General features: G+C 43.1%; 2 protein-coding genes across 2 annotated transcripts; one reads left to right on the forward strand and one right to left on the reverse strand.

Moving 5' to 3' along the window:
- The first annotated feature begins 5,091 nt into the window (after nucleotides 1-5,091).
- Nucleotides 5,092-9,612, forward strand: LOC109924032 (MIA SH3 domain containing). Its single transcript, XM_020524049.2, has 4 exons — nucleotides 5,092-5,378; nucleotides 7,486-7,619; nucleotides 8,223-8,333; nucleotides 9,456-9,612. Exons 1-4 carry the CDS (start codon nucleotides 5,243-5,245, stop codon nucleotides 9,474-9,476), a joined length of 402 nt encoding a protein of 133 aa, XP_020379638.1. The 5' UTR covers nucleotides 5,092-5,242; the 3' UTR covers nucleotides 9,477-9,612.
- A 5,223-nt stretch (nucleotides 9,613-14,835) lies between these two features.
- Nucleotides 14,836-23,213, reverse strand: LOC109924027 (CLOCK-interacting pacemaker). The gene is made up of 3 exons (XM_048618285.1): nucleotides 22,984-23,213; nucleotides 20,293-20,459; nucleotides 14,836-17,199 (listed from the first exon to the last, which is right to left on the reverse strand). The coding sequence occupies exons 1-3, from the start codon at nucleotides 23,180-23,182 to the stop codon at nucleotides 16,237-16,239; spliced, it is 1,329 nt and encodes a 442-aa protein (XP_048474242.1). The 5' UTR covers nucleotides 23,183-23,213; the 3' UTR covers nucleotides 14,836-16,236.
- Between the last annotated feature and the right edge of the window lie 1,262 nt (nucleotides 23,214-24,475).

Consider the following 24,475-nt stretch of genomic DNA (forward strand, 5'->3'; position numbering starts at 1 on the left):
GTGCTCCATTTATTGAGCGTGGTCTGTAGCTGGTTTAATCCAATTTTTTAATAGCAGCAGACACTCTGGTTGCAGCCCTAGTTCAAATGCCTCTCAAATGGAGTATTTAGTTTAATAAGACCATAAAATATAGGAGCAGAAATTAGACCATTCGGCCCATCAAGTCTGCTCTGCCATTTGATCATGGCTGATAAGTTTCTCAACCCCATTCTCCTGCTTTCTCCCCGCAACCCTTGATCCTCTTGACAATTAAGAACTATCTCTGCCTTAAATATACTCAATGACTCCACAGCCTTCTGTGGTAATGAATTCCACAGATTCACCACTTTGTGGCTGGGGAGGTTGCTCCTTATCTCCATTCTAAAGGGTCTTCCCTTTACTCTAACGCTGCACCCTCAAGTGTTAGACTCTCCTGCCAATGGGAACATCTTCCCAATGTCCACTCTGTCCAGGCCATTCAGTATTCTGTTAAGATTCAATTAGATATCCCCCTCATTCTTCTAAACTCCACCAAATACAGGCCCAGAATCCTCAAACATTCCACATATGTTAAGCCTTTCATTTCTGGGATCATTCTTGTGAACCTCCCCTGAACCTGCTCCAAGCCCAAAATTGCTCCCGATGCTCCAAATGTGGTCTGACTACAGAAGGACCCTTTAATCCCCACTCTCTGCTTTCTGCCAATCTTTTATCCATGCTAGTACTTTGCCTCTAACACCATAGGCCCTTATCTTACTCAGCAGTCTCCTGTGTGGCACCTTGTCAAAGGCCTTCTTGAAGTCCAGGTAACTCCTCAAAGAATTCCAACAGATTTGTCAAGGCAAGATCTCCCCTCCATGAAACCATGCTGACTTTGCCCTAATTTACTGTGCACTTCCAAGTATTCAGAAATCTCATGAACTCCAAAATTTTAGCAATGATCGAAGTCAGGACAATTAACCTGTAATTTCCCCTTCCCTGTAGTCCCTTTCTAAACAAGGGGATTACATTAATTATTTTCCAGTCCTCTGGGACCCTCCTTGACTCCAGTGATTCCTGAAAGATCACCACCAACGCCTCCACTATCTCTCCTTCAGAACTCTGGGTTGTTGTCCATCTGGTCCAGGTAATTTATCGTTTTTCTAGCACTTTCTCCTTGGCGATGGCCACTATACTCGCCTCTCTTGAATTTTTGGGATATTACTCATGCCTTCCACTGTGAAGACTGACCTAAAGTACTTGTTCAGTTTCTCTGCTATTTCTCTGTTCCCCATTACCACTTCTCCAGCAGCCCAATGTCCACTTTTGACTCTCTTTTGCACTTTTATGTATCTAAAGAAACCCTTGCACTCTTTTATATTACTGACTAGCTTACCCTCATATTTAATCTTCTCCCTCCTTATTTTTTGTTGTTCTTCGTAGGCTTCCCACTGCCCTTCGCCACATCATATGCTTTCTCTTTTGCTTTTATGCTGTCCCTGACATCCCTTGTCAGCCATGGTTGCCTCATCTTTAGTATGCTTCCTTTTCCTAGGGATGAATTTTTGCTGTGTCTCCTGAATTTCTCCCAGAAACCCCTGCCATTGCTGTTTCATTGTCTTTCCTGTCAGGCTCCTGTCCCAGTCAATTCTGGTCAGCTCCTCCCTCATGCCTCTGTAGTTGCTTTTATTCAACTGCAATACCATTACATCTGATTCCACCTTCTCCCTCTCTAACTTATCCTATCATGGTCACTGCCTCCTAAGGGTTCCTTTACCTTGAGCCCCCATACCAAGTCTGCCTCATTGCACAACACTTAAATCCAGAATTAGAGACAAAGACATTGCAGATGCTCAAATCCAAGGTAGACAACTGGAGGCTTGAAGAACACAGCAAGCCAGGCAGCATCTGGAGGAAAGGAGGAGTCAACATTTTGAGTATCACCCTTCTTCAGGACTGACTTCTCCTTTGACTCCTGATGCCGCCTGGCTTGCTGTGTTCTTCCAGCCTCCTACTAAATTCAGAATTGCCTGTTCTCCAGTGGGTTCCACCACAAGCTGCTCCAAAAAGCCATTTTGTAGACATTCCACAAATTCCTTTTCTTGCAATCCACTACCAACCTGATTTTCCCAGTCCACCTGCATATTGAAACTCCCCCCTTGGATCACTATAACCTTGCCTTTCTTACACGCCTTTTCTATCTCCTGGTGTATCTTGTGCCCCAAATCCTGACTACTCCCAAAATGTTTTTTGTTTTACCTTTGCGATTCCTCAACTCTACCCATACAGATTCTCCATCATCTGACCCCACTTCGTTTCTTGCTATTGATTTAATTTCATTTCTTACTAACAAGGAAACCCCACCCCCTCTGCCCACCCACCTGTCTTTTCACTACGATGCATATCCTCAGATATGTAGCTCCCAGTCCTGATCCTCTTGCAGCCACATCTCCATGATGCCCACCACATTTTGCCTGCCAATTTCGATCTGCACCACAAACTCATTTACCTTATTTTGTAAACTCCATGCATTCAGATACAACACCTTCAGTCCTCTATTGACCAGGCAGTAAGTTTCCAGTCAGTTGGATTAGTTAGGAAGTGGGTGAACCCCTTGGGGTCAGAATGTTACTCTGTGAGGTATTATCCACAGACCAGTTTGTTTTTTCATCTGCATTGCATTGGTTTACACACTGTTGGTGTTTGTCTCTGCTGACTGAAGTAAACACAGCACTATTTAGTGCCTCCTTCCACACCATTCTTGATGTTTATACTCCTGAAAAGTCAATAGTGTGCATTGCTGCTAATCGAAGTGGGATTTCAATGAAACAGTGGCAGGGGAGAAACTTAAACATGGGATTTTCCTGCATAAATAGCCTTGTCTGGTTAGCAGTGAGTGGACAATCTCCAGCTGTTAACTGTAATCTTGACTAAAGCAATTGATATTTTAATCAGGTATGCAAGAGCTTGTATGGGAATTGAGCCTGGTTTCTAATATCATGCCTCACCTGAGCTGGGAATGTTTGATGCACACTCTAGTGGGCACTTCACTCTGAGCCTTACCTATGCTGTACCCTACCTTGAGAGAATTTGATGGGGACAGTGTAGAGCTGTCCTGTCCAACATATGGCCCACGATCAGAATCTAGCCTGCCATGTCAGCATTCAGTTCACTGAATTGATTAGAGCAGCAGCAAACAGTATGAAGGTGAATGGCTTCATTCAGACTGACACCTGGAAACAAACCTCCCCATTGAGTATGTGGGTGCAGGGAAGAGTCTGCAAATGAGAGGCTGAGTAGCCCTGGGTTGGAAGTCAAGGTTCTTGCTCTCCATGCAAGCACCAGCCTCCTGAAGGACTGCAGTCAAGTGGATGCCCTAAGGGATGTGTGAGACAAGGACAGTTTAAGGAGGGAGTGAGAGAGTAAAGGAGAAACATGTGAGGGGGAGTGTGCATGTAAAAGAGAGGGTGAGGAAAAAGTGAGCAGGCACATGAGTGAGCAGGAGAGAGAACAATGAATGTCTGAGAACCGTGAGACTGCGTTTGAGCCACGCACAAACACCACTGAACCCAAAAAGGTATCCACGCACCAGACTGGGAGAAATGGAAAGTCTAGGCTTTTATTTTTGCATGAGTTCTACCAAGGCCATCTCAAAACCGTGTGCAGCCAAAGCTGAATGCAAATGTGTCAGTTAAACACAAGACTTTAGCTCGACTCCACATCCTGCTGACCAGGAGTTAGGGCTTAGTCTGCCCTTCTTTCTAGATTATCACGTTAAGTAAAACGACAGATAGGGTTTTGTGAACTTTGCTACGTGGTATTTTGATGGCCTTTTTTTATTAACTACCAACTTTCTTTTGAAAATGTACCAATTTATTTGGAAATTTTTAGTGACCAAATTGTTTTCTTCACACCTCAACTTTTTATGTTCAAGTTTATGATTAGTGTTGTGCCGAATATATTTCCAGCTGATTGTAATACCGAACAAGCCAGATCCTAGTGTTTGCAGTTTATTACCATGTGGTTAATCACTGAACATATATGAAGCTACCAATGATCTTTAACAAAAGAATACAAGTTTGTTATGTAAAAGAAAAAATGCTACATCTGATGGTTTAGAAAGATCTTAACATAAACAGCTAAACAAAGTTTCAATTGTTTTTCAAATAATATACTTTTACTGACACTTGATCCTCATGAAGAATCACTTCTGTCTTAAATCTATAATTTCTTACTTAACTGACTTTATAGTTTTGAAGCCTTACAGACTTCTTTCCAATTCTGATGGCCTGAACCTCTCTTCAGTTCAATAGCTTGAAAACTAATAAACTTACAGCTTACAGACTTCACACTCTCACCTGCTCTTCTGATCTGAACGAGAAAGAACAGGTCCCTGGTCTGTTTTCTCTGCATGTCATACAAGTTTAACTTTGTAAAGACTGCATCAAATAACTCCACAGGCATACTGCTAAGCACTTATCTAAAATCACATGCTTTATTGGAAATTATGTCTTTAGTTCACTGTTCCAAATGGCTTTCTGACCTCCTTTCTTAAAAACAAACCTTCACAGAACGGCAAGCATACATCTATTTTACCTCTGATTTAAAATTCAGATTTCCAAAGGATAATGTATATTTTAAAAATACCTTCAATACACAAATCTTTGAGTGAAAAGCAAAATCAAGATGTGCTCGTCAGGTGAGGGGTTTGGACAACCCTGGTGAGAGGGAGCTTTATTTTGTCTACTATTCACAATATCTGTATTGAGAGTGTTTGATAGGGATATATAGAAAGCCTTATCTAAACTCTAGTGAAGCACCCTGAGAATACATAATACTCATAGGCTTTACCCCACTTCCAGAGTAAGCAAATTTGAAAAGTGCCTCTTTGTCTGTCTAAGGTGCCCAGGTATTATCAGTGTGGTTTATCTGGTAATCTTAAAAAAGGTGAAAAGATTTTAAAAGAAACCGCTCAACATTCCAATTAGCTTTTCAAATCCAACTCAAACATCAGAATTAGAGAAATATTTTTATTCTGTGTGTAGAAGGTATCAACACTACTGTGCTTTGAGTTTATTTGGAAAGGCTTTCTTTTTGCTTCCAGCCAGTTCCTGTCAGGAAGGACATTCCACACCACTTTTCTTGGCTTGCAAAACCAGTTCATTAAACTGAGCAAACATTAAGCGGGAGCTCCCAGGAGGCCACAGAGTCAGTATTTCAAGCAAAGCTGCCTCTGCTCTCCAGGACTCTGAGAGTTTAAGAGTTTTGTGCTGGACTCAACAAAATGCAACAAGAGATGTCTCTGACAGTAATGGTCCTTTGTGTGGTTGTCTTCTGCGCTGGTGGTGTCTTCTCTGCCAGGGGCGAAGTGATGCATAAACTGGCTGAAAGGAAGCTGTGTGCAGATGAGGAATGCAGCCGTGAGTAATCCTCAACATGTAGCTGAGAAACAGTTCACTGCAAGAATGGGTTTAATGCTACTTTGGGAAGTAGAAGCGTTACTAAACATTTCTTGGTTTAACTGACAAGTTTTAAATGAGAAACCCAACAAGTGGAAATCTGTTTTCAACACACATTACAGGAGGCCATTTGGTCCATCGTGTCAGTAATGTCTCCCTGAAAAGGCTATCTAATTAGTCCCACTGGTTGCTTTTTCCTCTCCCTAAAATCCTGCAAAATGTCCCTTTCAAGTATTTATTCAATTCCCCATTGGAAGCTACTTTGCTTCCAGCACTTTTAAGTAGCGCATTCCCAGTTATCATAAACTTATGCAAAACAGGTTTTTCTACTGTCCCCTTTTGTTTATGCCAATTCTCTTAAATGTCTGTCTTTTACTTACAAACCCACCTCCAATAGAAGAAATCTGTCTCCTTATTCGATCCTTAAAAACCTTCACCTTTTTGACAGGGCAAAAAGGTGAGACATTTTCCCAGTGGCAGGCGGAATGGACTGAGCTTTAAAGAACACCCTCTCCATCTGTTCCACTCACTCCTTCTACCCCTCTGTCAACAGCATAAAGCCCACCATTTTTCAGCCCCTTTCGGTTCTGACTAAGTCATGTTGGATGCTAAATGTTAACTTTGCTTCACTCGGCACAGATACTGCCAGATCTGCTGAGTTTCTCCAGCATTATTGATTTTTTTTTACAATCAGGATCTGATTTCACTTCGATAGACCTCGTTTTCTCACAGAATTGTTAGAGCACAAAGGAGACCATTTGGGCCATCTTTTCTATCCCAGGTCTTCAAATGAACATTTCATCAAGAGACATTCTCCCCATAATCTTGTACATTCTTCCTTTTCAATTAACAGTGAATTTCCTTTTGAATGCTAACATGAATTTGCTTCCACCACACTCTCAGGCAGTGCATTTTAGACCCTTAACTACTCACTCCACTTAATAAGCTTTTCTGTGTAATTTTTGCTTCTTTTACCAATTACTTTAGATCTATTATTAAGCTGGAGAGGGTGCAGAACAGATTTATCAGGATGTTGCCAGGTATGGATGGTTTGAGTTATAAAGAAAGGCTGGATAAGATGGGACTTTTTCTACATTTTTTATTCATTTACTTATCCAAATGTCTTTTGGATATTCAGAATCAAGCCCAGAAATATTCAAGACATTATTTATCAACAATTTGAGGGGAAATCATCAGAGAAGGTCCCTGCTCCTGATTGTTATTCAATGCTGGGAGTGGGTAAGATAGGAGTGTAGGAGGTTGAGAGGTGATCTTATAGAGGTTTATAAAATCATTAGGGGTATAGGTAGGGTTAATGGTAGGTGCCTTTTCTGAGTATGGGGGATTTTAAGACGGGGTCATATTTTTAACATGAGAAAGATTTAAAAAAGATATGAGGGACAGTTTTTTTTTAAGCAACAGAATGGTTCATATATGAAATGAACTTCCAGACGAAGTCGTGGATGTGGCTACAGTTACAACATTTAAAAGAGATTTGGATAAGTAAATAAATAAGAAATGTTTGGAGGGATATGGGCCAAGCACAGGTAGATGGGACTAGTTTAGCTTGAGATTATGGTTGGTGTGGACTCATTGGACCGTAGGGTCTATTTCCATGCAGTATGACTCTATCTCATTGTTGATCCTCCTGACAAAGTGGGAACAATTTCTTCTTCCTATCTACTGTATCCAAACTCCTCATGGTTTGTGCTTTCCTTTCAGTGTGTTCCCATAGGAAGCACACAGCTTTCACTATGGGGCTTTGTTGGACATGTCAGTCCATCATTGGCTCTTGTCTTGCTGCTGGAGATGTGGTTTGGTGCCTGACCCCACCATTCCTGACGTGAGGGCCTAGACTGTTGGCAGATTTAGTCCCTTAAATATCACAGCCAAGAGCTATCTTACCCACTCCCAGCATTGAATAGCAATCAGGAGCAGGGACCTTCTCTGACGTTTTTTCCTTAAAATGTTGATAAATAATGCCTTGAATATTTCTGGGCTTGATTCTGAACCAAATGTGCCCGGGCCAGACAATACACACTCTGTTAAAATATTACTTTCCTTGTAGATCCGATTTCAATGGCTCGAGCACTGGCAGATTACACAGGTCCTGACTGCAGATTCATCAACATCCGTCAGGGACAGATCGTTTACATTTATGGAAAACTCAAAGGAAAGGGACGCAACTTTTGGCAAGGGACTGTGAGTCTGGGACAAGTATCTCTACCAAATTTGTTTAGACATTCGGTGCTGGACTGATTTCTGCCTCTCGCTTTTGGCTCTGGGGGGTGACTCTGATACTTTGGTTATTGTTGCTAGTGTTTGGGCTCTGGTTACTGTCTGATGTCTATGTGAAACTAAGCAATGTCTGTCTGAGACTGACAAGTATCCGTGTACAAAAACAGAAGTTGCTGGAAAAGCTCAGCAGGTCTGGCAGCATCTGTGAAGAAAAATCAGGGTTAACGTTTCAGGTCCAGTGACCCTTCCTCAGAACTGGTCACCTGACCCGAAACGTTAACCCTGACTTTTCTTCACAGATGCTGCCAGACATGCTGAGCTTTTCCAGCAACTTCAGTTTTTGTTCCTGCTTTACAACATCTGCAGTTCTTTTGGTTTTTATTAAGTATCTGCATAAGACTGACCCACTGCCTGCCTGAGACTAATCAGTATCTATGAGACTGACCCACTCTGTCTGAGACAGACCAGTCTTACTGTGAAACTGACCAGTATCTGTGTGACCACTGTGCGAGACTCAATGTCTGTGACTGATGTGTATTTTTGAGACTAATCTGTGTATCTGTTTAGGTTCAAGGTGATTATTTTGGAGAGCAATCAACAACTCTTGGATTTTTCCCAAAGTCGATTGTGAGAGAGCTCCAACAACTAGGGACTGAACTTGTGGAAATGCCGACAGTTGTAAGAGCATTTTACTTTTTCTTCATCAGCTATTCATGTCTGTTGGCACAGAGTGATAGTGAATGGGGCAATAGTTGGAATCGTGGGGCAATTAGTGACACAGTAGAGCGACTCAGAAGATTGCAAGATGCAATAAAAAGATGTTCCCTTTCGCAGCTCATCCTCCTGACAGCATATCAGAAATAAGCAGAAAAGTGCTGAGACGCTGCTAATCTGAAACAAGAACAGAAAATGCTGGAGGCACCCAGCACGATGTTCATTACCAGCAGGCAGAACTGATAAGTTAGTGTTTAACCTGAAGTACCTCTCTTCAGAATGGTCCATTCTTGCTTCACTAATACCACATGGTGGTACTGGGCTATAAGAGAGCAGAATTCCAGATGTCTCTCATATCTATGCTGATCTTTGTTAGAACAGCAGGAAGTTCCTGCAGGAACAGCAGAAAACAACTGACCTCAGCCAGTAGACAGGGTGAAAACAATCTAAGGATTCCTCCTTGATTACTGCCCAGTGACCCCGGGTTAAAGTAAGCAGGGAAATCAGACAGGATTCCTGCTCCTGCTCTCTCTCTAGTGACACCTACTTTAGAGACAAAAGGGAAATCTGCTGCGATTCCTACTCCTGATCCTAGCTTAAAGTTGGGGGGGGGCGCAAATCATCCAGGGTTCCTGATCCTGACCTCTAAATTCTGGACAGAAGAAAATCAGCTGGCACACCAGCTCCTGATCACTGCCCAATGCCACCTCACTTAGAAACAAAGGGGAAACCAGCCAAGATTCCAGCTTCTGATCTCTGTTCAGTGACCCCTGGGTTAGAGATCAAGGGAAATCTGCCAGGGCTCCAGTTCCTGATCCACCCCTCACCGCCCAAGAAAAATTGCCACTGATTATAAGTATGTGCATGTTGGCCTAGATTGTGGTAAAGCCTACATTTGCACAATTTGATTATACACCACAGTTGGGCTCAAATATAAAGGATGATCACAAGGGTGGAGCAGGAGAGGGCAACTGATGCATGTGGAAACTGCTCTCCAGTAGGAGTCACTGTCTTCAATGAGGGAATGGGAAGAAATTCAGATGAGTTTATTACAGCCTGTTTGACAACACTCACCTGTATTTGTAGGACTGGGATTTCTACTGTTAGTGAAAGAAGAGGATCAGAAAGGAATCGTGCTCCCACCAGAAAACCAGCCAGTTAATGCCAATGGAGTGCCATTGCTGAGTTAGGACTAGAACACCCTGTAAGCTGTCTCACCAGAGACTGTAATAAATAGAAATATAACCACTGGGCTGCTCATGTCTCTAGTTTAAGATTCCAGTGACTGCCCGCCAGTCATATTTATACAAAAAACAAACAGCAAATGCTGGAAATCAGAAACAGAAATTGCTGGATAAACTCAGGAGGTCTGGCAGCATTTGTGGAGAGAAAGCAAAGTACATGCATTGGGTCCAGTGAGCCTTCTTCAGAACAACCTTATCCAGTGATCTCAGTATGCCAAACCACCTTACTGACTATTGCTTCTAGTATCCTGTCACCCCAAGACCTCCTGGAAGAGAAATGAAAAGTACAGTCTCTCCCACATTTACTCTTAGACCAAGTAGGAATTCCCTATGACCAGTTATCATCCCTTCATTCTAGCAGGACTTCCATGGAAGAGAGGGGTTATCACTCCACTGTCCCAGCGAGAATTCCCCAGGAGGTACTGTTCCATGATTTCAGTCTTGCCTGTCCTGTTGTGTTCTATCAGCAGTAGATTCACAGTAAGAATCAGACAGCCTCATCCCAGTGAATCCCTTCACACTGTTTTTCCCTCTCAGACTCTGCACTTCAATAAAAATCACAGCAGTTGTGTCTCTTGAGGCCCAGTATATTCTGTTGCAGAGTTTTGCTGTAAAGAAATGTGGTAGTTTCTGCTCTCCACACAGAGATGGTGTCTAATTGTTAACTGTAGTTCTTGCACTCTGACACACGATGGCACTTGTGAGCTGCTAGCAGAAAATTGGGATTTTGGTCCAACTTTTGAGAGACAGAAGTAAAATACATTAGCTTTCTGAGATATACAAGGTGTACAGCTGGATGAACACAGCAGGCCAAGCAGCATCAGAGGAGCAGGAAGGCTGACGTTTCGGGCCTAGACCCTTCTTCAGAAAATTATTAGCTTTCTGTATGGATTCATCTTTAAGTAGCCAAACTCTAACTGGATAGATCTACACCCTGCAGATGTTTATTGCAGTGCATCACCTCTGAATGCCAGATTAATTAGGTCACTGGGCTGTAGTCATCTCTCATCTCCTCTCCTGGCAGACACATTGATCCTTGTGAACCATTCCTGCAACTGGCTCCTCTCTGTGCTGACAGTAAAGGAGCCTGTTGTTTAAACCCCATCGACAATATAGCCACTGGCTGCCTGTAACACCGATCTAAGCCTAGTGCATAAATCAAAACAAGATAGGAGGGGCGGATAAAACAAAAGTAGTACTTTTTTAAAAAAATTCTCTCGTGGTACCTGGGCGTCGCTGGCCCACCTCCAAATATATAGCACAACCACAGTTGTGGGAGAGACCTTCTGCTGCAGAGAGCTCCCTAACTTTCCCTTCAGTGTAAAGACCTGTCCAGTCAACCTGTCAGATCACAAGTTATACTAATCTCTACTATATTAAAGTCTTAAAATTAGCCAGCAAATCCCATCAGTATTTTCCATCATAAATTCCAATGCAGCTTAAGAAATTAACTGACATCTATAAAATATTCAGTTAGAAACATGTACACTGTATGAAAATTGGTGACTGTTGCCCATTATTCTCTTAGCCCTGTTTTCACGCCAACACCAACCCCCTGCAAACTCTCACGTAAAGACACAATCTAACATCTCCCAGTCAACTGAACAACTTGCTTCTATACATCAGGAACCAAGCTATCCAAACAAGTACAAAATGCTAGAAAACTTCAGTGGGTCTGGGGACATCAGTGGAGAGAGGGAGAGAGATACAGAGCTAGCAGGGAGTCTGATGGGACTCTTCTTTAGACTGGTTCCCCAAGTATTTGCTTGACATTAAAAGGGCTGAACCAGAGCGAGAGCCTTCGGCACCCCCGCCCGCACAATGTCAGGCTGAGAATCTAATGGATAGTTTCTGGTTCAGGTACAGGCCAATGTCCCTATTAGATGCATGTTATATTTTTTAAAAGAAAATGTTCTCATCTTTTCTGCAGCAACACTGACTCATGTAGACATTTTGACATCCACAGATTCCAGGGTCCCAATTAAAATACTTTCATATCTCTGGCTCCTTATTTTTCATGAACTTCTCAAAGTGCATTACATCAAGTGAATTATTCATGTAGAAGAAAATAACAGCCACTTTTACACAGCAGGAGAAAATGAAATAAACCAACAAATTAATTTGATCTTTAGCAGTCTTGATCAAGGAAGAAGTGTTGACCAGGATCCACAAATCATCAAATAGTGCAGTGAGCTCTTCAAATCCAACTAATTAACCACTGCCTCAGTTCAAGACATCACAGCTTACAGAATCCTTCCCTTACACCGTTTTTATTTCACATAGTACCGTTAGGATCAAAACTAGTGTGTATGACTAAGGTCATGTCTAAAACACATCACTAAAGGTGAGACAGTGGTGTTGCGGTAACATCCAGAGGATCTGGGGAACAGGGTTCAAATCCTGCCACTGTAGCTGATGAAATTTAAATTCAATGATCATTGTCACCGGAACTGATTGATTGCTATAAGCAGTTCCCCAATCCCCATTACTGGAGGAAATCTGTTATCCTTATCTGGTCTGACCTAAATGTGAATCCAGAGTCACAACAATACAGTTGTCTCCTAACTGCCCTCTGAAACAGCCTAACAAGCCACACACTTCAAGGACAACCAGGGCTGGGAAATAAATGCTGATCCTGCAAACAATGTCCATGTTATTTAAGAGGAGGCGATAGCCTAGTAGTACTATTGCTAGCCTATTAATCCAGAAAATTCAGCTAAAATTCTGGGGACTTGGATTCGAATGACACGATGGTGGAATTTGAATTCAATTAAAAAAACCTGGAATTCAGAATCTACTGATGACCGTGAAATCATTGCTGATTGTCAGAAAAACCCTCTGGCTTACTAATGTCCTTCAGGGAAGGAACCTGCCATCCTCATCTGGTCTGTCCTATGTATGACTCCAGACCCACAACAATGTGACTCTCATCTGCCCTCTGAAATGGCCTAGCAAGCCATTCAGTTCAAGGGCAGCTAGGGACAGGCAACAAATGCAGGCCAGCTAGTGAGACCTACATTCCACGAATGAATTTTAAAAATCCCATTAAAGAATACATTTTTAAAGAACAGCTGCAGAATCCCAATGCACTCAGCATCCCTTTGCCAAACAACTTGAACTGACCAAAAACACTAAAACAAGTGCAAATACGGTAAGCCACAAAATACTGGGAACACATGCCCTTGGCACCAAAGCACAACAACACAGTTCTACAAGCACCTGCAGCTATCAGAATCTTTTCTAATTACGGCAACAGGTTGTTCTATCAAAAGACTTCACAATCTGCACCTCATCAGGTAGCTCGCATGTACTTCCACGTCAAGCAAGGGCTGGAATTCTGATGGATTGTCACCAACTCGTAACACTGACCCAGGTATTTGTCAGAGTAGCGCAGACTCCATGGAACACTGCAAAATCCCAGACGCAGCAGATTCTGTGGGAATTGCCAGACAAACTGAAGACTGCAGTGGAGACAACCCTCTAAAAGTACTTATTAAAGGCAGAGAACTCAAGGCTCCCGCTCCCACTTCAGTTAGCCAGGAAAATGGAGACTGATGCCTGGGTAACTATTATGCAGATGTCTCCCAACTCCCCACACAGTCACCCACCTCCCTTGACATCTTGAAACTAATTTCCACAACTAGATATCCCAAAATCCGGTACAAACCCAACCCCTCTACCAAACCACCAGACCCATCACACCCATCCCTCCATCATTGCCAGATACATCGTATCTCCACTCAGTGATGACACTCTCTCCTCATCGGACCTGACAGCACCTCCAACCCACAGACTCAACAGTCCTGCTTCCCCCGACCCCACCAGCTCCACCCTCCCAAACCAACCCTAAGCGCTCCATTTACCCAGCATCCTAACCCTTTAAACAGATGCCACCTGACAACCCACATTTACCTTCAAGGTTTATGGGGAAATTGCCAGGGCTGGAGGGTTTGAGCTGCAGGGAGAGGCTGAATAGGCTAGGGCTATTTTCCCGGGGGGAGGTCAGAGCTCGAGGAGTGACCTTATAAAAGTTTATAAAATCATGAGGGGCATGAATAGGCTGAATAGCCAAGGTCTTTTCCCCAGGGTAGGGGAATCCAAAACTAGAAGGCGCAGGTTTAAGTGAAGGGGGTAAGATTTAAAAGGGACCTAAGGGGCAACTTTTTCATGCAGAAGGTGGTGTGTGTACGGAATAAGCTGCCAGAGGGACCAGTGGAGGCAGATACAACTACAACATTTAAAAAGCATTTTGATGGGTATATGAATAGGAAGGATTTAGAGGGATATGGGCCAAATGGGACTAAATTAATTTAGGACATCTGGTGCGCATGGACGAGTTGGCCCGAAGGGTCTATTTCCATGATATACATCTCTATGACTCTTTTTTCCCTTTCACAGTAGCTGTTTAGGTGTGCTGATGGACATTTAAATTGCATAACATGGCACACTGACTGCTGTGAAGGGGTTTTGGTTTAACTTCCCCCAACTGTCCTGTAATACGAAGGAGCTGTTACATTTCAGGTATACTCTCTATATTTCTGAAAGAACTAGGATTGGAATTTGTGGCTAGAAATGCACAGCTCAGGAAAAAAGCACGGAGCGGAGCAGTAATCTGATCATGATTGCCAATGCACAAAATATCTGGGTCACAAATTTGGATTCTATGCTCACAAATCCTGCTGAGTGTTTGCAGCAGAAACTATTTATATTAAAAACTTTTCAGTGTCTGTGATAGTTTGCCTTTTGCTATCAGTGCCAGCATCTTAAAAGCTAATGTTAAAGGTTTTTTTCTAAAATTTCTACTTACAATCAGATAGTCAGCCAGATTACAACAAGAGCAAAATCCAACAGTTGCTGAAAATGAAAATAAATAGCAGAAAGTGCATCAAGTCAGGCAGTGACCTGAGACAAAGTGCCAGATTTAGTGTAGTGTATCGGGCCAATGAATTATACTTCCTCTGTGCAAAATCAGATCCAGCTTGAACTGCTCACTGGTTCCCGTTCTCTGTACGGTGACTCCAGCTTTTGAGATGAAAGGGAAATCAGAACTACTCTGAACCACACTAACTATACAGGCTGTAGGAAAATCACTGCTGGCCCTTCCGGACACTGAGGGTTGCAGACCCCAACCAACCAAATCCCATCACCCCAAGATCGTTAGAATAAGCAGCCCAAGCTCTTGATAATATGGAATTCCAAGGGCAAACTACTGCAAAACCATCTCATATTTAACACAGCAGTTTATTACCTTGGTCAGAAAATGTCCCTGTCCATTTAATGACTTTCAGTGGTTTATTACAACAAGGCATTACAATCATATTGTGAACACAAAGTGCAGCGAGATCAGTCAGTCAACCAGGGTTTTAGTGCAGTGGTGCAGAGAGAACTCCCCTTCCCCTTGCCCTTCCATTCGGGGTCAGGGACCTTTCCCATCTGTGCAAAGTGGCAAGTGGGGTCTCGCTCAACAGACAGCCTAGCTGGCATTGTGACTATACTTCAACACTGCACTGGCAGTGTCAACATGGACAACACGTGTACTGGAGTACCTGAAGCTGAATGTTCAGATTGCTGAGCCACAACACGCCCGTGGGGCGTGTGGGGTCTGTGTGTGTTGAGCACAGCGCTGCCGCTCCGAATTGGAGCCAACAAAAACTAGAATTGCAGGTTACTCGGGTGTCTCTCCCAGCAAACTGCACTGAACCACCAGGGTACCATTCAAAACAATAGCTCTTCAGGTAAGCCAGTAGTTACAGCAAAAATATCTGGAATTAACAATCTAATGATGACCGTGAATCTATTGTCGATTGTCAGGAAAAAACCACCTGGTTCACTAATGCCCTTTAGGGAAGGAAACTGCCTCCTTACCTGGTCTGGCCTACATGTGACTCCAGACCCACAGCAATGTGGTTGACTCTTAACTGCCCTCTGGGCAATTAGGGATGGGCAATAAATGCTGCCTAGCCAGCGATGCCCTCGTCCCGTGAATGAATAAAGAACAAAAAAAAAATTTCTGCCCAGTCCAAATTGTCTCTTCGCAAAAAGAGTGAAAAAACTGTAAAAGGTGAATTTTGTTTTAAAAATTTGGAATCTGTGATATTCACATCTAAACATGTATGGCATATTTTGTGAGAGGCAGTTATATGGTCCTTCGATGTGTATGCATGGTGATGTAGTGGCAATGGAACAGTAGTTATCGAAAACACCCATGTTAAAGCACTGGGGAACATCAGTTCAAGTCCCACCAGGGCAGCTGGTGAAACGAAAACAAGTTAGTCCCAGTAATGGAGACCGTGAGATGGCGGTCATAATAATCTGGTTCATTAATGTCCTTTAGGGAACAAAAGCTGCTGTGTTTACCCAGTCTGGCCTACACAGGACTCCAGATCCACAGCGATTGTAGTTAATTCTTAACTGCTCAGAAATGGTAGAGCAAGTCACTCAGTTCAGGATCAATTAGGGACAGGCAACAAATGATGGTCTTACCAACAGCACCCACATAGCATGAAAGAATTAAAAGTATAGCCCCTTGAAACTGTTACATCTTTTGCTGAGATGAGAGCTGAACTCCACTTTCTGACTCGTGTTAGTACAGGGAACAAGGCCTTTAGTTTAAAGATTCCTGGCTAAAGTAGTGGTGCGAGCTCAGTGGTGGCTTGAAGTGGCTGATTTGTGGCGAAGCAGGAAGGGGGAGCACTGGTCACTGATCCGTAACTCCCAGAGCATTTCATTGTCTCCTGGAGCCTCAGCAGTGCCCGGGGGTCCTGGCTCTGGGCAGCGCTGCAGAAGAGCCGAACGTGCTCCTTCAGTTCATCAATCTGCTGCTGGGTGCCGTTGTTCTGCCGGATGAGGTCCTTGGTTTTCAGCGTAATCTCCAGCAGCCCTGACCTACTCAGGATCTCCACCGTATTGCGGAAGCGCCGTTCCTTGGTGGAACTGGGGTCTGGTCGCCTGGGGGCTCGGTCAGCCAGTTTAGCAGTGTCACCACAGGGTGACTGGGTGCTGAGAGCACGGGAAAATGTGGAGGCAGGGGAGGATGACGACGACGATGAGTGCAAAGAGTCAGAGGATTCAGACTGAAGAACAGGATTCGGAGAAAGTAATGGTGATGGGGAGACAGAGACATCAAACTGACTGTAGAGGTGCGCTGGCCCAAAAGAGGGTGTCTGCTGTGCATTCTCAGCTTGCTGGCTGTGGCCCACTGGTGTGATGTGCCAGGTTTGTTTGTTTCGGTGATATTCCTGCGGGGGCACCCCCGGCTCATCCAGGCATAACCGTTTGCTCTTGCTGTGATCGGCAGTCCTGTCGTCCTGGGCCACACGGTTCCCTTCCTGACCCTGGCTGCTGCTGTCATCCCGGCTTTTGTCTGGATGAGGCGCTATCCTTGGGTAGGAACTTAAAATCGGAAGGTAGGTATCTTTCCCTGTCCCAGCCTTTGCCTCAGTTTTCTGTGATTTCAAAGAAGCTGCCAAAGGCTGTCCAATGAAGACCACTCGGGTCTGGCCTGCTGATGTCCCAAGGGAGTGCTGGCTTCCCCAGGTCTGTAGCTGGGCTTGGACAAGCTGACTCCTTGTTGGAACGGATAGAGGCTGTTCAAAACATGGCAGTGGGTAAAGCAGAATTAGAATCCAGTGATTTAAAGGGACTGCCATTACCTGCAAGCATGCAACAAGACCCCCCACCCCAACTGGTCCACGCGAGCACGCAATAACCCCCATGCAGTCACTGCCTGTGAGTCTCACTATTATTCAATACAAGTACATAGTAAGGGAGCACACCTTCAGTGTGTGACCATCCTGTCAGTGGACACACACTGACTAACAATAGCAAGGTCAGGATTGCTAGCACAGTGAGCAGATCATGAGCAGTAGTAGTCTCTCGTTTAGTCCAATGCAAAAAATGGTCAGAATGCTGGCTCTGGGCTATAAAATCGGAAACAGCCTTGGAAACAGGAAGAGTCAATTTAATCATTCACATAGCAAGTGGTTCATTCTTGTCTATGTCAATCTTTATCTTTGAAATGAAGACACTTTCAATGTCAATATTACAGTGTTGCTTTAAGAACACGCTGCGATGGAGACATTGGTCTGGGTGTTAAACCCATCATTAACCTTATTTGCTTTCATAGTGCATTATACACCCAATGCTCTGATCAGAAAGTGGAGCTGCCCTTTAAAGTGAAAAGGGATTATTGTTCACAGCCGTCAGTTGTACATTGTGCAGGCTGAGGAGCCACACCACCTGCCCACTCAAACTGCTTCTCCTTGTCAGAGCATTTCTCACTGGGATGTGGTGTTTTGGATGTGTAAATCTAGACAGGCATCTTGGACAAATTCAAAGTAAATAAGAGGATTAGGAAAGCTTTAAAAATCCAACAAAAGATGACCAGAAAGTTAATACAGAGGGAAAGATAAACTAAGAGGGCAAAATAACAAGTAACATAAAAACAAACAGGAAGATCTTCTGTAAATATATAAGGAGAAAGATACAGGCAGTAGTGAGCACAAAGAATGAGGCTGGGTAGATAACAATGGAGGATCAAAAGATGGCAGAGGGGTTGAATAAATACTTTCTATCAGTGTTTATGGTAGAGGATACTAATAACATTCCAAAAGTACTAAATATTGAAAGTGATAAAGGTCAGGGGAGGAAACAGAAAATAAGTATCACTCGGAGAAAAAGTACCAAGGAAACTAATGGAGCTAGAGATGGTCATGTTTCTAATACTTTAAAGGAAGGAGCTGCAGAGATGGTGGATGCACTAGCAGCAATCATCCACAAATCGTCAGATTTTGGAAAAGTCCCAGAGGATTAGAAAATTGCCAATGCAACATCCTTATTTAAAAAAGTGAGAGACAATTAACAGGTAACCTATAGGCCAGTCAGCTTAGCATTTGTCATTGGGAAAATGTTAAAATTGATTATAAAGGATACAACAGCAGAGCATTTAGAAACACAAGATATCATCAAGCAGAGTCAAGATAGCTGTATGAGGAGAAATCATGCCTGACAAATTTATGGTTCTTTGAGATGGTAACAAACAGGATGGATAAAGGGAAACCAGTATATGCAATATCGTTGAATTTCCAAAAATCTTTGAGTAAGGTGTTGCACATATGGTTACTTAATAAGACGAATGCCCATGGTATTGGAGTAGCATATTGGATTGATAGAGGATGAAGACAGACGACAAATGATAGAAGACAGAGAATTGGGATAAAGGGAACATTTTTAGTTTGGCAACCTAGAACCTAGAGTGCCACAGGAATCAGTATGGGTAACACAATTATTTACAAGTTATATTAATGATGAAAGTTAATGCATTGTCATCTATAGACATGGTGAGAAAAAATATTCTTGGGAAGGCAAGTAGTGAGGACGACAAGACTCAACAGAGCGATATACATATAGGTAAGCGGGCAAAAAGCTTGGCAGATGGAATATCACATGGGAAAAATGTGTGGTTACGTACTTTGAGATTAAAAAAAGGTGAATATTATTTAAATTTGAAAAAAAGAACTGCAGATGGTGGAAATCAGAAATAAAATCATAAAATGCTGGAAAAACTTCTTCAGAGCTGTTCTGGAAAAGGGTCACTGATCCCAAAATGTAAATTCTGCTTTCTCTCCACAGATGCTGCCAGACCTGCTGAGTTTTTCCAGCAATTTCTGATTTTGTTTAAATGGACAAAGATGCAGAAAGCTGCAACATAGAAAGATTTGGGAATACACATACATGATTCACAAAAAAAAGACACTCAGTTGATGATAAGGAAGGCAAATCATTCTACTTTTGAAAGGGAATGAGGTACAAAAATAGGGAAGTCCTGCTAAAACTATACAAGGTACTAACCAGACCACAGCTGAAATACTGTGGACAGTTTTAGACCCCTTATTTAAGGAAATATGTAGAAGATTCACCAGGTAGATCCTGGGTAGGGATTGTCTTATGAAGGGAGTTTCAGTAGGTTGGGCTTAAACTCATTGTAGTTTTGAAGATTGAGATACAACTTTATTGAAACATGTAAAATTCTTAGGGGGCTTGATAAGATGGATACAGAGATGTTGTTTTCTCTTATCGCAGTGTCTAGGACCAGAGGGCGTAATCTCAGAGTAAAGACTTCTGTCTAAGATTAAGCTAAGAAGGATTTTCTTTCTGTGAGAGAGTGGTGAATCTGTTAGAATTCTTTATTTCTTTAAAAGGGCTGTTGTGGCTGGGTCACTCAAGAGCATTAAAGGTTGTGACAGACATTTTTTAATGAATGAGAGGCCAAGAGTTATGGAGATAAGGCAGGAAAGTGGAGATGAGACCTGCCATGAGCTCATCGAATGACAGAGCAGATGGGATGGGCTGAGTGGCCTGCTTCCACTCCTACATCTTATGGTCTTATGTACAGATTATTCACAAAGTGATAGCATCAGTCCCTCTTCACCGGGTCACTGCACAGACGAGAGTTCTGCAGCGGCAGCAGCAATAACAATCAGCAGCATCATTTGATCCTTCTTTTTCTACTGGCTACTAGCTTAGGCCCAGTGAAGCTCTCCAAAGAACATGAACAAGCAGATGTCATGACTCTAGACTCACATATACCACATTTTGTGCCCTTACATTTCTCCCTATTCCAACCCACACTTTAAAGAGGTTTTACTACAGGGCATTGTGGAGCAGGGGAGGGTCTGTACCTCTTTCAGAAGAACATTCTTCACAATGTAAACAGGAGTCAGGCTGGGAAGTGAGCTCTGTACAGCTGTGGTTCTCTCCATGTGGTTTGATACAGCCGGCCTCTTTTGCAAAGGCGGATCCTCTGAGTCGGTCTGTTCCAGTGTACTCAGGTAGTCTGAGCTAGTGTCTGAGGACAAGGCAGAGAGGAAATGGCACGGCCAAAGATAATACAAAGACAATACACACCATTTTCAAACATGGACCATCATATCACTATGACCTGGTGGAAATGAGCTTGGTAAATAATCTGTGCATGCCAATCAGAGAATGACACAACACAGAAGACCCTTCAGCTCATCGTACCTGTGCTGGGTCTTTGAAAGAACTAAACAGTTAGATCTATTTTCACCATAATCCTGCTTTTTTCTGTATTCCAATAGTTATCCAAATCTCTTTGAAAGTTGCAATTTAATCTACTTCTGCTGCGATCTCAGGCAATACATTCCAGATCCTTACGAGTAAAAATAATTTCTTTTAATCTCAACTTCATACTCATGTATGATATCATGAGGCTTTGATGGTTAGAACTCCCAGGACAACTCCCTCCCAACTGTATACAACTGTATTCCACCTCTGGTGGGTCTGTCCTACCTTCAGTACTATACATGCCCATGAACGTTGACAGTGCTGTCTGGGGCATTATCTGTTAGGTATGATTCTGTGAGTAGGAGTATGTCAGGCTGTTGCTTGACTAGACTATGCTATGAGTCAGTTCTCCCAGTTATAACACTAGTCCCCAGACGCAGGTATGGAGGACTTTGCAAGGCTGGCTCAGTTTGCTGTTGTTTCTAGTGTCTTGCTCAATGCTATTCATTTTCATCAGTTTGAGACTTTTAGCGGTTTTGATAGTAGCTTGCTAGACAATTTCAAAGGACTGTTAAAAGTCATCCACATTTCTGAAGTCACTTATAGGCCAGACCAGATGAGCAGAGCAGTTTTCCTTACCTAAGGAACATTAATTCAAGGCTTTTAGTGAATTCCATCATTTGCCATGATGGGATTTGAACCCGTATCTCCAGATCGTTATCTGGTCTCTGGTTTACTAGTCCAGCAAAAATACTGCTATACCATTGCATAACTTTTGCACCTCTGCAATAAAAGGTTAATTCCTAATTGTCCTTTGAAATCAGGAACAAAAACAGAAGTTGCTGGAAAAGCTCAGCAGGTCTGGCAGCATCCATGAAGAAAAAATCAGAGTTAACGTTATGGGTCCGGTGACTCTTCCTCAGAACTGGACCGGAAATGTTAACTCTGATTTTTTCTTCAGAGATGCTGCCAGACCTGCTGAGCATTTCCGGCAACATCTGTTTTTGTTTCTGATTTATAACATCTGCAGTTCTTTCGGTTTTGCACTTTGAAATGACCTGGAAAGCTACTCAGCTCAGATGCACTTCAGAATGGGCAGCAAATGCTGGCCTTGTCAGTGATGCCCAGAGTCATAGAGGGATACAGCATAGAAACAGGCCCTTCAGCCCAACTTGTCCATGCCAACCAGGTTTCCTAAATTTAACTAGTCTCATTTGTCTCTTGTTTGGTCCATGTCCCTCTAAAGAAAAAAGAAATCAGCACTATATCTATGCCTACACTACAGTGTCCCTTTAAACACACTCTTCAACTCTGTCAGCTCATGATGATATCAAACACATGGCAAGATGGAAAGGTGATAGCGTAGTGGTTTAACTGGACTAGTGATCCAGTGTAATTCTCTGGGGACTCAGATTCAAATTCAGATTCAAACAACGGATAGTGGAATGTGAAGTTTTAAAAAGTCTGGAATTAAGAGTCTGATGATGACCTGGAGGCCATTGTTGAATGTTGTAAAAACCCACCCGGTTGACTAATACACTTTAGGGAAGGAAATCTGCCTTTCTTATCTGGCCCGGTCTATATGTGATTCACTCTGATGGGATTGACGGTGGCATACTACACCATTTACTTGTGTCAGATTGCTAAAGACATTCAGGAGTGAAACCAGAAAGACCATCTGATATTGACCAAAGCAACAGAAATGACAACAGCAAACTCAGACATGGGAACACCACCAACTGCAAGTTCCCTTCCAAGTCTCTCTCACACTGAATTGAGATATCACCGTCCTTTCACTGTCACTGGGTCAAAACCCTGGAACTCCTCTCCCCACAGCACACCTCAAATGGACTGTAGCAGTTAAAAGAAGGTAGCTCACCACAAACCTCTCAAGGGCAATAAGGATTGGGCAATAAATGCTGGCCCAGTCAGCAAAACCCACATCCTACAAATGAATAAAGAAAATTTAAAAATAGATTTCTAGCTAGTAAAAGAATCAAAGGGCCACGTGGAGAAATGGAGGCAGAAATAAGCCACTTTATGAAAAATAGAAAAGGCTACATGGGTCACATGGCCTACTCCTATTTCTCATCATAAAGATGTATTGTCCCCCACTTTGTTGAGTGTACAGGGTGCTTGTTATGAACTGAACTGTTGCAGTAGAGTGGTAGCTTATGTACACTTGTTGACCCAAACTGGAAAATGTGGCACCCAGTCATCTTCAGGTTGTTGCAGTATTTCAAACAAAGAGACAGTCTGCATGCATTTTAAATCCTCACTCAAACCCACCTATCCCACCCCAAACCCACCCAACCCATGCACACTCCCTTCCCCCAACTAATTACCTGAAAAACCAGAATCTTTTTCTGGCTCCTGCAGCAACATGTCCTGATTCTTCCTGGCACTTCCCGTGTGACTTATTTTCTTCATCTCTCTGTACCAACTGCTTGGCAGACTCTCCAATTTAACAGAAACCCCATTCATCCTGTCCTTTAGGTTTCTGTGGGAGCTTCTTGTGACAACAGGCACTTTATCCGAAGACATGTTTCACTGAAAGAGAAAACATCCAGAAGGAATATCATTATCGGTGTGTGTGAGCGCAAATGTACAAGTGAGTGTCAGAGAGCCCGTGAGACAGAATGCGCACAAGAGGGAGTGTATGTGTGTGAGAGGCAGAGTGAGTAGCAGCATGGTAATGTCACCACACTAGGAATTCACTTTCCCAGGCTAATTCTCTGGGGTCATGGGTTTGAACCCCAGCACAGCAGATGCTGAAATTTGAATTCACTTTTTAAAAAAATCTGGAAGAAAGACCTAGCCTAATGCTGACCACATAACCACTGTTGATTATCGTAAAAACCCATCTGGTTCACTAATGTCGTTTAGGAAGGAAATCTGCCATCCTTATCCAACCTGCCCTTCACGTGACTCCAAATGCACAGCAGTATGGCTGACTCTTGATTATCATCTGGGCAATACTAGCCAGCATTGCCCACATTCTGTGATGAATTTAAAAAACAGATTTGGAATTGGAAAGCAAACCCCCTCCACCCATGCTCCGAATGACCTGGTGCTGTTCTCTCCCCGCCCCCATCCCCACCTCCTGCAATCTTTTCCAACAAAGGATTAGTCATAGGACACTGGGAGGCGATAGCCTAGTGGTATTATTGCTAGACTATTAATGTGGAAACTCAACTAATGTTCTGGGAATCTGGGTTTTAATCCCCTAACATTCCCCAGGTGTTGGAATTTGAATTCAATAAAACAAAAATTGGGAATTAACAATCTAATGATGACCGTGAAACCATTGCCAATTGTCAGAAACACTCATCTGGTCTGGCCCACATGACTCCAGATCCAGTCTCACTGATCTCTGAAATGGCCTAGCAAGACACTCAGTTCAAGGTCAGCTAGGGACGGGCAATAAATGCTGGCCAGCCAGCAATGCCACATCCCACAAATTAATTTTTACAAAATCATAACAGCACAGTAGATGGCCATTTGGTCCACTGACCCTCCCCTACTCGATCCCATTGCCCTACATTGTCAAGCCAGCATCTTATCAATAACCATGGGCAACATAGCTGCTCACTGGTTAGCACTGCTGCCTTATAGCACCAGGGACCCGAGTTTGATTCAGCCTTGGGTGACTGTCTGCATGAAGTTTGCACGTTCTCCCCATGTCTGTGTAGGTTTCCTCCGGATGCTCTGGTTTTCTCCCACAGTCCAAAACATGTGCAGGTTAGGCAGACAGTCCATGCTAAATTGCCCATAGTGTCCAGGGATGTGGAGGTTAGGTGGGTTATCCATGGTAAATGCAAGGTTACAGGCATGGGG

Source organism: Rhincodon typus, chromosome 39, assembly GCF_021869965.1.
Source record: "Rhincodon typus isolate 14 chromosome 39, sRhiTyp1.1, whole genome shotgun sequence".
Taxonomy (NCBI): Eukaryota; Metazoa; Chordata; class Chondrichthyes; order Orectolobiformes; family Rhincodontidae; genus Rhincodon; species Rhincodon typus.